We start from the raw sequence: 14,067 nt of genomic DNA, 5'->3' as shown, positions 1-14,067 counted from the left end.
TGAAGTAGGCATTATGATTAACTGAGGATTATAATTTGAGATTACAATTTTTAGGCGACTGTGCTTGTCGTAAGAGGCGACTAACGGAATACGGGCTCGCTGACTTGGTTGATGCATGTCATCGTATCCCAATTGTGTGGATCGATGCTCATGATGTCAATCACTGGATTGTCTTGTCCAGAATCGATTATTTAAAGACTGTTGTCATATTGCTGGAACATTGCAAACAAAACAATGTTTAGACACGGCTGATATTTATTCACCTTCTGTAAATTTGTCGGTACTCTTCTAATTCAAAACATAAAGTTTTAAAAACTATGAGAGGAGGACGGTTTGAATGCGAGTCCTTGCACAACGCTGAATGACGAATACCCGTTACAGGTAAACCCAGGTGTGAACCTCGTTAAGAGCATCCGAAACCAACACCTGCGAATACCTGCAGGGGTATAGATGCAGAAGATAATTGTTCGACCGTTCCCATGGCAACCCTCTGAATTACATAACCCCTATTACAATATCGTATTATCCTCAGACTTTGATAGGTATGTGTGAATGGCCATAGAATGGTAGAGCAGGTAGAATGAATGTTCCATCTGAAGACCGTCCCCCACGTGAACAAGAACATACATACTAGCATGTGATCAGCACACAAATACATCAATACTGTATCCATTCCAGGGCCTTATATGTGTGGAATATATCCAGGTTACAGGGCCCCAATTCACACAACTGTATTCCAAATGGATATTATATTATTCAAGGTTCAAGATTATGAAAGGACCTGCCTATTGTATAGTATGTGTGTCTACATCTACTGGTGCTCAGACAAGGAGACCGTTTGTTGCTAGAGTTATTTTGAGGTCACACAGGTGCATTTTACAGACATTTAATGTGTTGTGTGGGGAGCGGTATGTGCTCAATGACTTGGGGAGAAGACAATAATATTCAACTCTACATAGCTGTCTGGCCAGCAGTGTTATGTATATTGATGGTTGAAAGTTTCCAGCTATGTACGAAAATAATTATCAAATATTATTGTTAAATATCACAATCTTAAACTCTTATTATTTTCAAAATTGAGGCATTATTTTTCTGATTTTTCGCATATTTCACTGTTTTATGAACACAGCGTTATCCTAACAATTGTTTAAGGCTGCCTAAAGGGTATAGCAAATAAGCATAAGTTCAACTGTAAACAAATACGATCTGTCGTTCATGCAAGACGGACATAAAAAGTGCCTCAGCCTCAATGAATAAATGAGTGTGGCTTTTTCCCACACTGGATTCTAAATTAGAATAAGATTAGAAATTAAATGAATTATTGAAATCCTGTTTCCCCCTGTAGATTCCTGTGTGGTGTACAAGGGGCTGAGAAACTCAGCATCATGCAAAATCTGTGAAGACAAACATCAATTATTCACTGCCGAACTTCGCCAGAAGAAAATCAAAATATCATCAGCTAGTGAATGAAATCATGCGTACTCTGTCCTCGGTGGGCATGGAAAGGGTTCGGGAATGAGATTTGTCATACGTCTTTCGATTTGGTTGAATAGGTCCAGAATCCAGGCTTGATCAGTCAGGGCGGGTCATGTTTCCGTTACCATGACAACTTGGCTGCTTGTGGCAGAAGTTTGAATAAACATAAATACTGGGGTAACTGTTTATTTGTGAGGAGTTCTGTGTTTTCGCCACATGTCTCACGCCACATGTCTCACCGTCTCACCGGTTTGGAAGCTCACCGGTTTGGAAGCGAGGCTTGGGGAGGCATGTGTTATGATTCTGACTCCGCTGTCAGAGAATTGTTTGCTTTTATACTACTCAACTTCTGATAGGGATAATCAGCCGTTTCAGTTATCTAAATAGAAACTTGACATTTGATGAGACTCAGTTTTGTGAATAATGGGAACATCTCCATCAAAAATGGAGTAACTTCTTTGAGTGGCATTTAGAAGTTGGAATGGTAACTAAGCCAAAATTGTTATGGATGAGCAACTTCTTTAATACAATTGGGCGACGTTTCGGTGTAGATTCTAACACCGTTATCAAACATCATTTGCTTGATAACGGTGTTGGAATCTACACCGAATCGTCGCCCAATTGTAATAAAGAAGTTGATCATCCATAACAATTTTGGCTTAGTTGAAAATGGAGTAGTATCTGTTAATCTATGGGAAATGATATGTGGTGTCACGTTACATTCCCGATAATTCCACATCTATAATGATGTATATGTCTGTGTGGCAGCTTGTACTAGCTGTTTATGGTGTGAGCCCACATATCACATCATATTGTCTCCATGTCAACCAGTCCTTGTTTTATCCCCTCAATGCTGAGTGCAAGGCAGGGTAACAACAAGGACCATTTTTAAATGTCTTTTGGTACACCGGGATTGAACCCCGAGCTTCCACTCTCCGGGCTCTGTCACCATAGAGACAAATAAATGTTTAAATATTGTCCAGTATTAGGATGAATTTTGAAAGCTGATTATTTATTTTAAATATTTTTTTTAATAAATTTGGAGTCGTTTTACCAAAGGAAAAGAAACGTAAATTATTTTCATCCATGCTGTTGGAAAGTAGTTTTGTATTGTACAGTAAACTACGTTTATAACGAACACGCTTATAACGAACCGTCGGATATGACAAACTGTTTTTTGGGTCTTAGGTATTTGCTTTGTATATGATGTATATATGCTTATAATGAACTACGGTTATAACAAACTATGGTTATAACAAACGAATAGATTACTGCTTTCATTTCAAAGTCTTGGTCTCCTCAGATGTCGTTTAAACAGCAGTTAATGAAATGAGATACAGGAAAATATTACTTGATTCATTCGTGTTTTTTTCAGAGATTTGCCAGCTCTTGTAGCAAAACAACCTTTCTCAAATTAAACGATGCCTTTTTTTTTAATGAGATGCTAAATGTTCCCTCTCCTCTTGCAGGCCAGCCACCCAGCCAGGGTTTGACGGAACGTGACGTCATCATCATCGCCTGTGTGTGTGCCATCATCATCGTCACCCTCCTGACAGTTCTAGTCTGTTTTATCTGCAAGAGAAGGCGCAACCAAGGTAAATACAAACGATAGATAATTAAATTACCATCGTTAAAACAACAGGCAATACTGACAACAACAACAACAACAACAAAATGTCCACGATACATACTGACCGTATACGGGTGACTATAAAGTGACTATAAACCACTTACCATGGTAAAAACAGGCAATACTGACAAAACAGTGACTAAATAATTTACCATGGTAAACAGTGACTAAATAATTTACCATGGTAAATAGTGACTACAAATGATTTATCAAGGTAAATAGTGACTATAAATAATTTACCATGGTAAATAGTGACTACAAATAATTTATCATGGTAAATAGTGACTACAAATGATTTACCATGGTAAATAGTGACTATAAATGATTTATCAAGGTAAATAGTGACTATAAATAATTTACCATGGTAAATAGTGACTACAAATAATTTATCATGGTAAATAGTGACTACAAATGATTTACCATGGTAAATAGTGACTATAAATAATTTATCAAGGTAAATAGTGACTATAAATAATTTATCATGGTAAATAGTGACTACAAATAATTTACCATGGTAAATAGTGACTACAAATAATTTATCATGGTAAATAGTGACTACAAATGATTTATCATGGTAAATAGTGACTACAAATGATTTATCAAGGTAAATAGTGACTATAAATAATTTACCATGGTAAATAGTGACTACAAATAATTTATCATGGTAAATAGTGACTACAAATGATTTATCATGGTAAATAGTGACTACAAATGATTTACCATGGTAAATAGTGACTATAAATAATTTATCAAGGTAAATAGTGACTACAAATAATTTACCATGGTAAATAGTGACTTCAAATGATTTATCATGGTAAATAGTGACCATAAATAATTTACCAATGTCAAAACAGGTGATACAGACAAACACTGACAACAAACCCTGTTAAATACAGATAATATTTCTCTATGAAACAAAGCCCCCCTTTAGAACCATCACAATTCAAACAAACACATCTCCATGCACAAGCAGCTCACTAAGTCAAGACCCAAGATTAAACATTAAACTTGATAAAATAATTGCATTAGTCTTGACAAGAAGAAATTCAATTATTTTTATCAATAATCATTTTTGTAATAAGTACTTGTAAGAAAATACTTTCTTGTTCTAGAGAAATTCTGATTATCTTAAAGTTCAATTTAAACAGCAAATCCTTGTGGTAGATGAGAATCGTTGAACCACGCTTGAACTGAATCAAACTGGCTTTCTATCTTACCCAGAGAAGGGAGTATGACTGAGCTATTGTCCGACACAGGAAAGCTGATCCCCCCTAAATTCCCTTAAATCCCCCACGCCGTATCCAGGCTTTGACTTTAAGGGCCCTTTGTGTTACTGTCCAGATAAGACAAGAATATACAACAAGGTCAAAGTGTCAAGCACAAGAAACTAAAATTAATCATCTTCAGCCAAAGTTCCAAATTTGTCAGTACAATATTTCATCATATATTGGTCATTGTCAGCTGAGGTGTCGATGGTGGTGCAACCGACATGGGATTTGTTTTGAATGGATTGTTGTGCTTTTTTTCCAAGGCTCAAAATTTGGAATTCTGCAATATTTGAATATTTGGTGTTGATGTTGAATATTGAGAGTCAATGTTCAACAAGTTGTATAGTCAGTTTCAAAAAGGTATTTTTGATCCATTGTGTTATTTTATATAATCATTGGTGAAGATGAGAATATTACGGAAGCCTTTTAGGGCCATGTGTTCTTATATTTTTTTCGATACAATCTTGAAATTTCAACTTATTATCTTGAAATTTCAACTTAGTATCTTGACATTTCAACTTAGTATCTTGAAATTTCAACTTAATATCTTGAAATTTCAAGATACCAGTAGTATCTTGAAATTTCCACTTAGGATCTTTTCAAGATAGTATCCCCCCCAAAAGAAAAAAAGGCTTCTGTAGAATATATCCTGAGTCAGCTAAAATGTAAATTTCAACTAATTTATGTTCCTTATGAGAAACAGTCTGATATTTAATACGAGGAAAGAGGACAATACTACATCATTATTCAAGACTTGTCTGTTTTCAAAATCTGAACTTTGAATCGAGTGAGTGCCGTAGCATTTGCTTATCACAAAAAAAGCCTGCATTCAATTCCCAACACGGGTATAATGTGCGATTTAGTATTTCTCTCGCTGAGATAGTGATACAAATATAAATACACCCCCCCATACTCCAAACTTGTCCACCCTTAAGGCAGTGTTCGAAATACCTTATGGCCTGACCGTCCGAGACGGGTTGATTTCAACTCGGGCTGCCAGATTTTCAAATCCCCCTGCCCGACGGTCAGGTTATATTTCATATGTAAAAATATTCTAAATATTTCCCGATGATAAGCATTATTTACATGATGTATTCTAGGATATTAAATACAAATCTGACCTTTAAAGTGTTTGCTATTTCTTTTCTTGCATTACTTCATGTTCAATGAATTCAATTTAAAGTTTTAATTAAATTATCCTGAGAAACCTATGATTATAGTGGGCAGGCAGGTTTTGGTCAGGGCTGGCAAGTATTTCAGCTAGCCAGTCCTGTGGTCTGGCTGAAAATTTTGGGAGTTTCATAGCCTGCTTAAGGTCAAAAGTTTAACACTGTCAAATTACCCAATCAATATCTGAAACAGGCTATATTTTGGTGAGGAAGATGATGGAGGTGATGGGGTCTACAACAATGCTGAATATTTGTTTAAGGACATGCTGACAATACAATGACAAAACCACCTATTGTTCAAGCAGATGTTCAAAGGACGTTCTTTTCAATTAAAACCAGTTGTCTCTCGAATAGCATCACACAATACTGTTGACTCCTGAGGTATCAGTTTAATTTCTGTCGTGTTCCCACGCTGAGTTTGAACAGTTTTGTGGACGACTGTATGTTGAACTTTAAACTTGGAAAGGAGCATTTTTCCAATGAAAGTTATGTTTGAGTGCAAAGATTTGTATCAGTGCTGGACAAATTCAAATATTGACTGAATGTGACCACTTCGGACATTAAGCTAGATTAATTTCAGGAGCTCAATATCGTTGATTGACATTTTCTTTATCGCAAATTAAGCTGACATTTTGTGTGTGTGTTACCCTAGGGGAGAAAGTTGTCAATTGACAAAATCTCAATATTTGAGAAACTAACAGTGAATTAAGTCTGTGTATGGATAAACATTCTGGCAAGAATTAATTGACTGCTAATATATACAAGCTTTAAGTGTTGGGATGGATAAACAAAATTGCGAACTAGATTTGAACGAATAAGTGACAAACTTTTAGAAACATCAAGATGGCAGCCCGACCAGTCGGATATTCCAACATGCTGTTATCCAGACAACATGCTGGTGGTGGTGAGTTTAGAAAAATTTAAAATTATATTTATTTTTTTCTCATCCATTTGAATTGTTTTTAATTGTTTCGTTCTTTTTTTTCAGCGAAAGACTATGCTTCAGAAAATCCTCCGTGAGTACCTCTTTGTCTGTTTTCTGTTTAATATATTTACAAAGGACCAGCTTAGTGTTTATTCCCATTCTCATATGAATTAATCAGTTTGATGTTTAAGTTGGCTATGTTTTATGTCAGAAGGCATGCATTTGATTTAATACACATTCAGCTGTGTGATGTCAAACCACTTGGTAAGACACTTAAATTGAAATACGAATGACATACATGGTATCTGGCCCATGTGGCATTGAGCACCAGGTGTCTGTTAGAAGGGTGCTAGACACCAGGTGGCTCTAAGAGGGAGTGAGTTGGGTTAAATGCCGCTTTTAACAGCATTCCAGTTATATCACGGCGTGTCAGCTTGATGTGGGAGGAGTGAGTGAGTGTGTTGGGTTTAACGGCGCTTTTAACAGTATTCCAGTTATATCGCGGCGTGTCAGCTTAATGTGGGAGGAAAGCCCGAAGTGATGCAGGTCTCAGACGTTTACCACTTTGGTGAAACCCACGAGCACGGGTATGGTGCTGACAAACCTAGAAACATAGCAATATTCCAGCAATATCACGGCAGGGGACACCAGAAATGGGCTTCACACAATGTACCCATGTTGGGAATCGAACCTGGATCCATCATGCGACGAGCAAACGCTTTAACCACATTGCTACCCCACCACTCCCCGGGGGTCTGTGGGAATGCTTGATGCTGGGTAGTAATAATGTTTTGACACCAGTTGTGTTGACAGAAAAAACGATGTCACCAGGCATCATGTCGTGAGTGAACCAAAGGCTGTAATACAGGTGCGGGAATCTCCATCGAATATTAACACAAAGCCCGCGTACTTGTTGCATGTGTACAAACAGGTCTAGCAAGACTCGTTCCTTAATCTCCATGAATCTTATTTCAGGCGCAGACCCCAACCAATTAATGGTAGCGTAACAAATTCACAAAAAACGCCCCAAGCATACGACAACACAGGTATGACACAGTTGGATGTGCTCGAGTTGGATGACCCTAGCATAAATGGAGCTTTTGCACGTGATTCTTCTCTGACTAATATTAATAACGGTTGTAAGTATTGCATGCTAGTTTAGACAGAGTTATCTCCCTTGATCGACATGGGTGTAATGCACAGCAAGACTGTTAAGTTTTGTGCTGGGACATGGTAAAAGTAGGATTTTGTCTGTAGATTTAACAAGTTTTAACATCACTGGTGATGGCAGTTATCAAAAGAGGTGTTGGTTGCAAGAAGTAGCAAGATATACACATGCCAAGGGAGATAACTCACTCTTATAATCTTCTCTGTTTTATCTATATCAAATTCTAAGAATATAACATGTAACCTTCTACAAATCAAACAACATTTCAACAAACTTCCAGATCTAATCTGCATGGATTTACTAACAACATGAATCTTGTACTTGGAAGTGAAATAATTGCCGACTCATTAATTGTTTTTTCATGGTTAATCATACGAATTTTACTTTGCAAATGAAAGTTATAAAAGCACATCTATGTCAAGTATTTTGCATGAGCATGCTAAGTGCGATGTTCTATAACGTAGTTGAGTTATCTGTGGTAGAAATTTCTCTTCTCTCTCCCAACCTGACTACCCCTAAATCCTTCTTAGTACCACCTCCATCAAAAGATGGAAGAGTCCAGTTTTGGATAAAAGGGTGGAATGGGTTGCTGCATCCATCTATCACGTCCTGTCTGACTACTATGACTAATTAAAATAAAAAATAAAAATGAAATTATACTTAAATATTTCTCAACACCAGATGGGCCACTGGAACTGAAGAGAAATGCGTACTTACCTTATCAGGAAGGACATCTACGACCAAATGGCAATATCCCACATGACACGTCGTACGATTCACAGAAAGAGAAACAGATATTTGAAAACGAAATGAATCGAAGAAATGAAAGTATGAAAATTTCAGCATTAGAGAATTGGAGAGAAAATTGAAAACTTAATTTGAGAAAGAGGTTACCATGGTTACAGAAATATATGTCATCTTTATCTTTTCTTACCTTCTCAAACATCAAATTTTGTGCTACCTTTGTGGGGAGAGGAAGTTTTTATTTCATTTATTTAACTTCTTTTTGAACAATTTAAACATTTTCCATAAGTATTATTTTCAAAAATACCTTAAAGCCTATATAACATTGAAGAAAAATGTATGTATCGAGATTTTATTTTGTTTGTTTTTTTTTAAATTATATTTTTATAAAAAAACTTAAGCAAAAACATGAATCCCTTTCTCAAAATATGTTTGGAGTATGTGATACCTATTGTAGAGTGCTCCAGTAGATTACAACAGGAAACATTAATTCAAATAAGATAAAACATAATACGGTCATCTAAAACTAGATGAGTTTCCAACTTTATTTTTTAGATAATTTTTTTTGTCATGGTTCAAGTCTTATTTTGAAAACTGTTTACAAGATTGCACAACTTTTTAGCTACGCACTATAACTTTGTATTTCACCGAGTCTCATTACTTGGAGCACATTACAATAGTATATATATATATGTATGTCGAGTTTGTTTTGTCTGTCTTGAAATTTGTGAAGTTGTGTTTTGGTGTGAGTTGTTTAAATATAGCCTCCAGTATTTGTTTGATGCACTAGCATACATAGTCAGTGCTTTTGTGGTTTTATCATGTAAACTGTTTTGAGAAATACTACCTCCCTTAAACATTGTCTCATTTCAGAATATGCAAAGCTATTTTCCTAACCACTCAATATGTTTTGGGGGAAATCAGCCTTGCTTCGATTTTAAAATATTTTTCTGAATTATTCTTTGCAATTTTAACTGATCATAATAATGTTTGAGTGTTGACTGTTTTTTTGTATGTGGTTATTTTTAAAGTTTCAAGTATTTTATTTGTGATTTTGCATGTTTTTCAGACAACAGCAAAGGTAGCAGGCCAGGAGGTAAGATACTCAAATATTTAAGAAGAATTGTTACCATATTTTCTTGAGTATAGTGCGCACTTTTTAAAAAAAAACAACACAGCTGTGTAGAAGTGGTGCGCATTATACATGAAATAATGAGTTATGATGGGTTTTTTCCCCCATGGAAAGATATTACCGTGAGCACGTAACACTGGAAAAAACATGTCAACAAATCCATACTGAAGTACGCAAAATCATCATGTAATTACACTGTCTGGCTACAAAAAGTTTGTTTGATACCTGTGATTATTTTTTACACATGATTTAATACCCGTGTTTATTTGATTCCGTGATCATTTGATACCTGTGATTATTGGATGTCCGTGATAATTTGATACCTGTGATTATTGGATGTCTGTGATCATTTGATACCTGTGATTATTGGATGTCCGTGATCATTTGATACCTATGATTATTGGAAGTCAGTGATCATTTGATACCTGTGATTATTAGATAGTCATTGTGGGATGTCTGTTCCAGAGCTGCAGTTCCACGGTATTCCACGCAGTCCCACAAAGGAGAAGTACATGGATTTGGAGGAGAAGAAAGAGGGCAGTCTTCAGTCAGGCCAAGAGAGCGGATATTCCACACCAGACCCCAACAAACCCAAAAAGGTCATATATGAAGTCGTTGTCTGAAACTGTCCTGTGTACTATTGGTGGATCCCAACACTCCTCACCCTTCACTAGAGCTTGTCCTCAAGCCTGATTGGTTGAAAAGTCACACTGAAATGCATGACATCATGCAGAGTAGGTCAGTCTTTTGCCTCTCATGCTTTGTGGGTCAAAACCTCGTACCTCATGTGTGTGTGATAAGACAAAAGAGAACTCCCCTCTCTGTGGGCGTCGCTGCCAAGGGGGGATAACTGTGATCGCACTTCCGTGCTCTTGTGCTTCCAATGTGGCTGCAACCAGAAACTATCTGACCTTTGTGGAACAGTGACCATGTATTGTGATTCTCAAACTGTGTGCATGCTTGTGTCCTTGACCCCTGTGGTGACCTTTGTATGGAATGACCTTCAGACTGTGTACAACTGCACCATGAAGTCCTATTTGCTGCACCAAGTTCGAACTTTGACCCTGATTGGTCTTCTGACCTTGACCTTGATACCATATGACCTTGACCCTAAATGAGGGCTGGTATGGTACATATCTGAACAGACAGTTGTGTTTGGTGAAAACAGACGATTATAGGACCACCGAACATGGTTCAGATGCAAGATGTTTAACAGTGCAGACATATCTCTGAGGAACCGACGCTGCCACTCAGCATTACATGATTATTATTTTTATATAAAAACGGACAAAACAGAGCTAAAGCTCCTACTGTTTATATATGGTGCTTTCCCAGAATCAAGTTTGTGTGGCGCTGTGGTGGCTGATCTAAATTAAGCAGAAACCACCGATCCCGTTACTTATAATTATTGTTGCTTGTGTCATGTGAATGTAGGTATGGAAGAGGCTCAACGTAAGGTCGTCTTGCTTACCTTACAACTACTGAAAACTGAATCCTGCACGTCTTGGTCCTTGTGGACTTCCTGTTTAGATATATACTACTCAAAAGAAGATCCAGAACACCTGAATACAGTGAAACCCTGCTAATCCAGAAACCTTGCCAACTGGACGATATTGACATAAACAAAATATGTTCTACTGATGCTTCATTTGGTGTCCGGATCTGGACAGCGATTTTCAATTACCAACATTACAAAATACACAGTATTGTATCCCCCGTGGATAGCGACCACGTTAGATTATGGCCATGGCTTTAGCTGTTGTCATGAGGAAAAAAAGGGTTGTTCTTTGACTTCTTTTGAGTAGTATAAGAAGAAATATTTGAAAGGAGTGCAGGGCTCACTTGCACAAAGCGATCTTAGCGCTAAGATGATCATAACTCCCATACTTTAGCATAGGCTTACAATAGTCTTAGCGCTAAGATCGCTTTGTGCAAGTGGGCCCAGATGTACATGGCAGTAAGTGTATTACTTTTAATCTCAGGTTCAGCATTTAATATGTGTACAATAATCAAAATCCCAGACTGTATGTTTCTGCATATACTGAAGATTAGTTGTAGGCTGGTAGTATAATTGTATAGTAGAGCTACAGCATAATACATGCAAGAGAACAAATATTTCTACGAACAATTTGTATTTAATAAAACATTTTTCAGCTGTTTTGAGACCAAAGCCCAAACGAAAAAAGTTTTTCATTTTTTGATAAGTAAAATCAAGTGTTTTATACCTGATTTATTCCACACACAATTACCCAAAGATGCAGCAGTGATTGGATGGAATTGAATATACCATATTTGGTATCATCCAAATTTGGGGAATGATTATTCAAATTGAAGAGTATAACCATTCACCGTTGTATTATTTCTTATTTATGAGATGGAAAGTAATTTGTATCGACTTGCATTTTGAGGGATGCAACATGTACTATGTTGACAAAACGTTATGATACTTTGAAAATATGGCATCAAACAGCTGGATGTTTTAACATGTGTAAATACATTAGGATTTGATCGAGGCAAGGGTCCAGTTTTACAAAGTGATCTTCTCTCTACAACTGTCGTCGCTCCAATTCTTCAACAAACACATGTGCAGATATCAGGCCCATGGCTGGCTTCAGCAAAGTGATCTTAGCACTAAGATGATCGTAACTCTCATTCTTTACTGTTCTTCACGTAGTGCTGTGACTGCTTTGTGAAGTGGCAAAGGTGCCTGTTACAATATACGTAACTCTAAGATCACTTAGTGTAAGTCAAGGTCACTACAAGGAAAATTAACATATTCACTGTGTTACGATGTTTAAGAAGAGGCCAAAGAGTGACGCTAGTTTCAGAAGTTTTTTGAGAGCAGTGAGCAGTGGAGAGCGTACTTCAACTTGGTTCTTACACTATCTGAACACTACTGTAGGGCTGAGAAAGAAAGAGGAGTTATGACAGTCGTGCTACGCTCTTCGCAAGTCTTGAAAATCAACACATTTACGACAGTTGTAGCAGTGAGACTACTTTGTAATATTGATTTCACAAAGGGGTAGAGACACGTAAACTTAATAAATTTAGACTTACAGTGGTCATAGATTAAGACGACATTTTGAAATAGGTTCTGCAAAAATGGATACAGTCACAGATTTTACTTGCTTCAGAGTTACGACAGCTAAACTATTACGATACAGAGTTACGATAGCTGCACAGTTACGATAGCTCCACTTACTACAGCTTCAGAGTTACGACAGCTAAACTATTACGATACAGAGTTACGATAGCTGCACAGTTACGATAGCTCCAGTTTCTACAGCTTCAGAGTTACGACAGCTAAAGAATTACGATACAGAGTTATGATAGCTGCACAGTTACGATAGCTCCACTTACTACAGCGTCAGAGTTACGACAGCTAAAGAATTACGATACAGAGTTACGATAGCTGCACAGTTACGATAGCTCCACTTATTACAGCGTCAGAGTTACGACAGCTAAAGAATTACGATACAGAGTTACGATAGCTGCACAGTTACGATAGCTGCAGTTACTACAGCTTCAGAGTTACGACAGCTAAACAATTACGATACAGAGTTACGATAGCTGCACAGTTACGATAGCTCCAGTTTCTACAGCTTCAGAGTTACAACAGCTAAACAATTACGATATGGAATAATGGAAGCTGAACAGTTACGATAGCTGCACAGCTATGATAGGTTTGTATGAAAGTCCTGACTACTGTGGACTGTTTTTGCTACCCAAAGAACATATGTTAGGTCAGTATATCTTGATGTGTATCATGTATCACCTCATGCTTGTGAAGCTGCAGTATGGCTGTTGTTACAACTTGTTCTTGTTGAATATTCACATTCATTCATTTTAAGTTTTTGCTGAAACATTTTTAGAATTATGGAAGAAGCTATTTTACGATTGAAATATGATTGATATTTTCATTATTTTAGAAGGAAATTTGCTTTTAGGTGCAAGTTCATTAAAAGTTTGAAGCATGTTTATTTTGTTAATTATGAGTATATGATAAGATAACATAATCAGCCCCTGTTGGCAGCAAGCACACAAACTTAATTGTCCGGCATCGTTGGGGCGATGACATTTGGAGAGGTCCCAGAATGCAATTTTGTACGCCTGAAAATATTCTCGCTGCACGGTGATCATCTCATGTAGACATTTGAGAACTTACATCAGACATTCAAATTACTTTTTGTCAAGGATCGTTTCAACTTCTTTAAGATGTTGTATGTGAACTTTCCTTTAGAGTTTTGGGCTTGGTGAAGCATCAAGATGGAAAACAAGGTTTGGCTTTGATATGATACAGAGAATTTCAAGCTTTTTTGCGAAATGATTTAGCACAATAGGTATATAAGATAATATAAGAATTAAGAAGGAAAGACGATGTTGGCTTGCGGATTTCTATTTTTTCAGATGCTGGTACCCTATTCTTTTCTTGATAATAATAATAATAATAATAATAATAACAGCAGTCCGCTTGTTAAGCTCACAAATCCAAGCTCTTGATTTCTCATTCTCAGCTCCCTGGGGAGTATACAACACAAGCTGCCTGTGAGGCTAG

The 14,067-nt window shown here is 36.9% G+C and overlaps 1 protein-coding gene across 3 annotated transcripts in view; it reads left to right on the top strand.

Moving 5' to 3' along the window:
• LOC124119692 (hemicentin-1-like) overlaps positions 1–13,005 on the top strand; it is a 117,803-nt gene extending 104,798 nt beyond the window's left edge. Inside the window, exons 15-20 of one of the 3 annotated variants that reach the window (XM_048380970.1) lie at positions 2,946–3,071; positions 6,532–6,559; positions 7,444–7,514; positions 8,318–8,464; positions 9,450–9,476; positions 9,978–13,005. In XM_048380970.1, the coding sequence (XP_048236927.1) occupies positions 2,946–3,071; positions 6,532–6,559; positions 7,444–7,514; positions 8,318–8,464; positions 9,450–9,476; positions 9,978–10,135 (557 nt within the window). In that variant the 3' untranslated portion in view covers positions 10,136–13,005. Of the gene's footprint in view, positions 1–2,945; positions 3,072–6,531; positions 6,560–7,443; positions 7,608–8,317; positions 8,465–9,449; positions 9,477–9,977 lie in introns of all 3 variants that reach the window. The other 2 variants (XM_048380969.1, XM_048380971.1) reach the window with 2 other exon arrangements.
• The last annotated feature ends 1,062 nt before the right edge of the window (positions 13,006–14,067 follow it).

Source organism: Haliotis rufescens, unplaced genomic scaffold, assembly GCF_023055435.1.
Source record: "Haliotis rufescens isolate VD_foot unplaced genomic scaffold, xgHalRufe1.0.p SCAF_34, whole genome shotgun sequence".
NCBI classification, from domain to species: domain Eukaryota; kingdom Metazoa; phylum Mollusca; class Gastropoda; order Lepetellida; family Haliotidae; genus Haliotis; species Haliotis rufescens.
The sequence above is the reverse complement of the archived record's forward strand: the minus strand, read 5'-3'. Positions and strand labels throughout refer to the sequence as shown.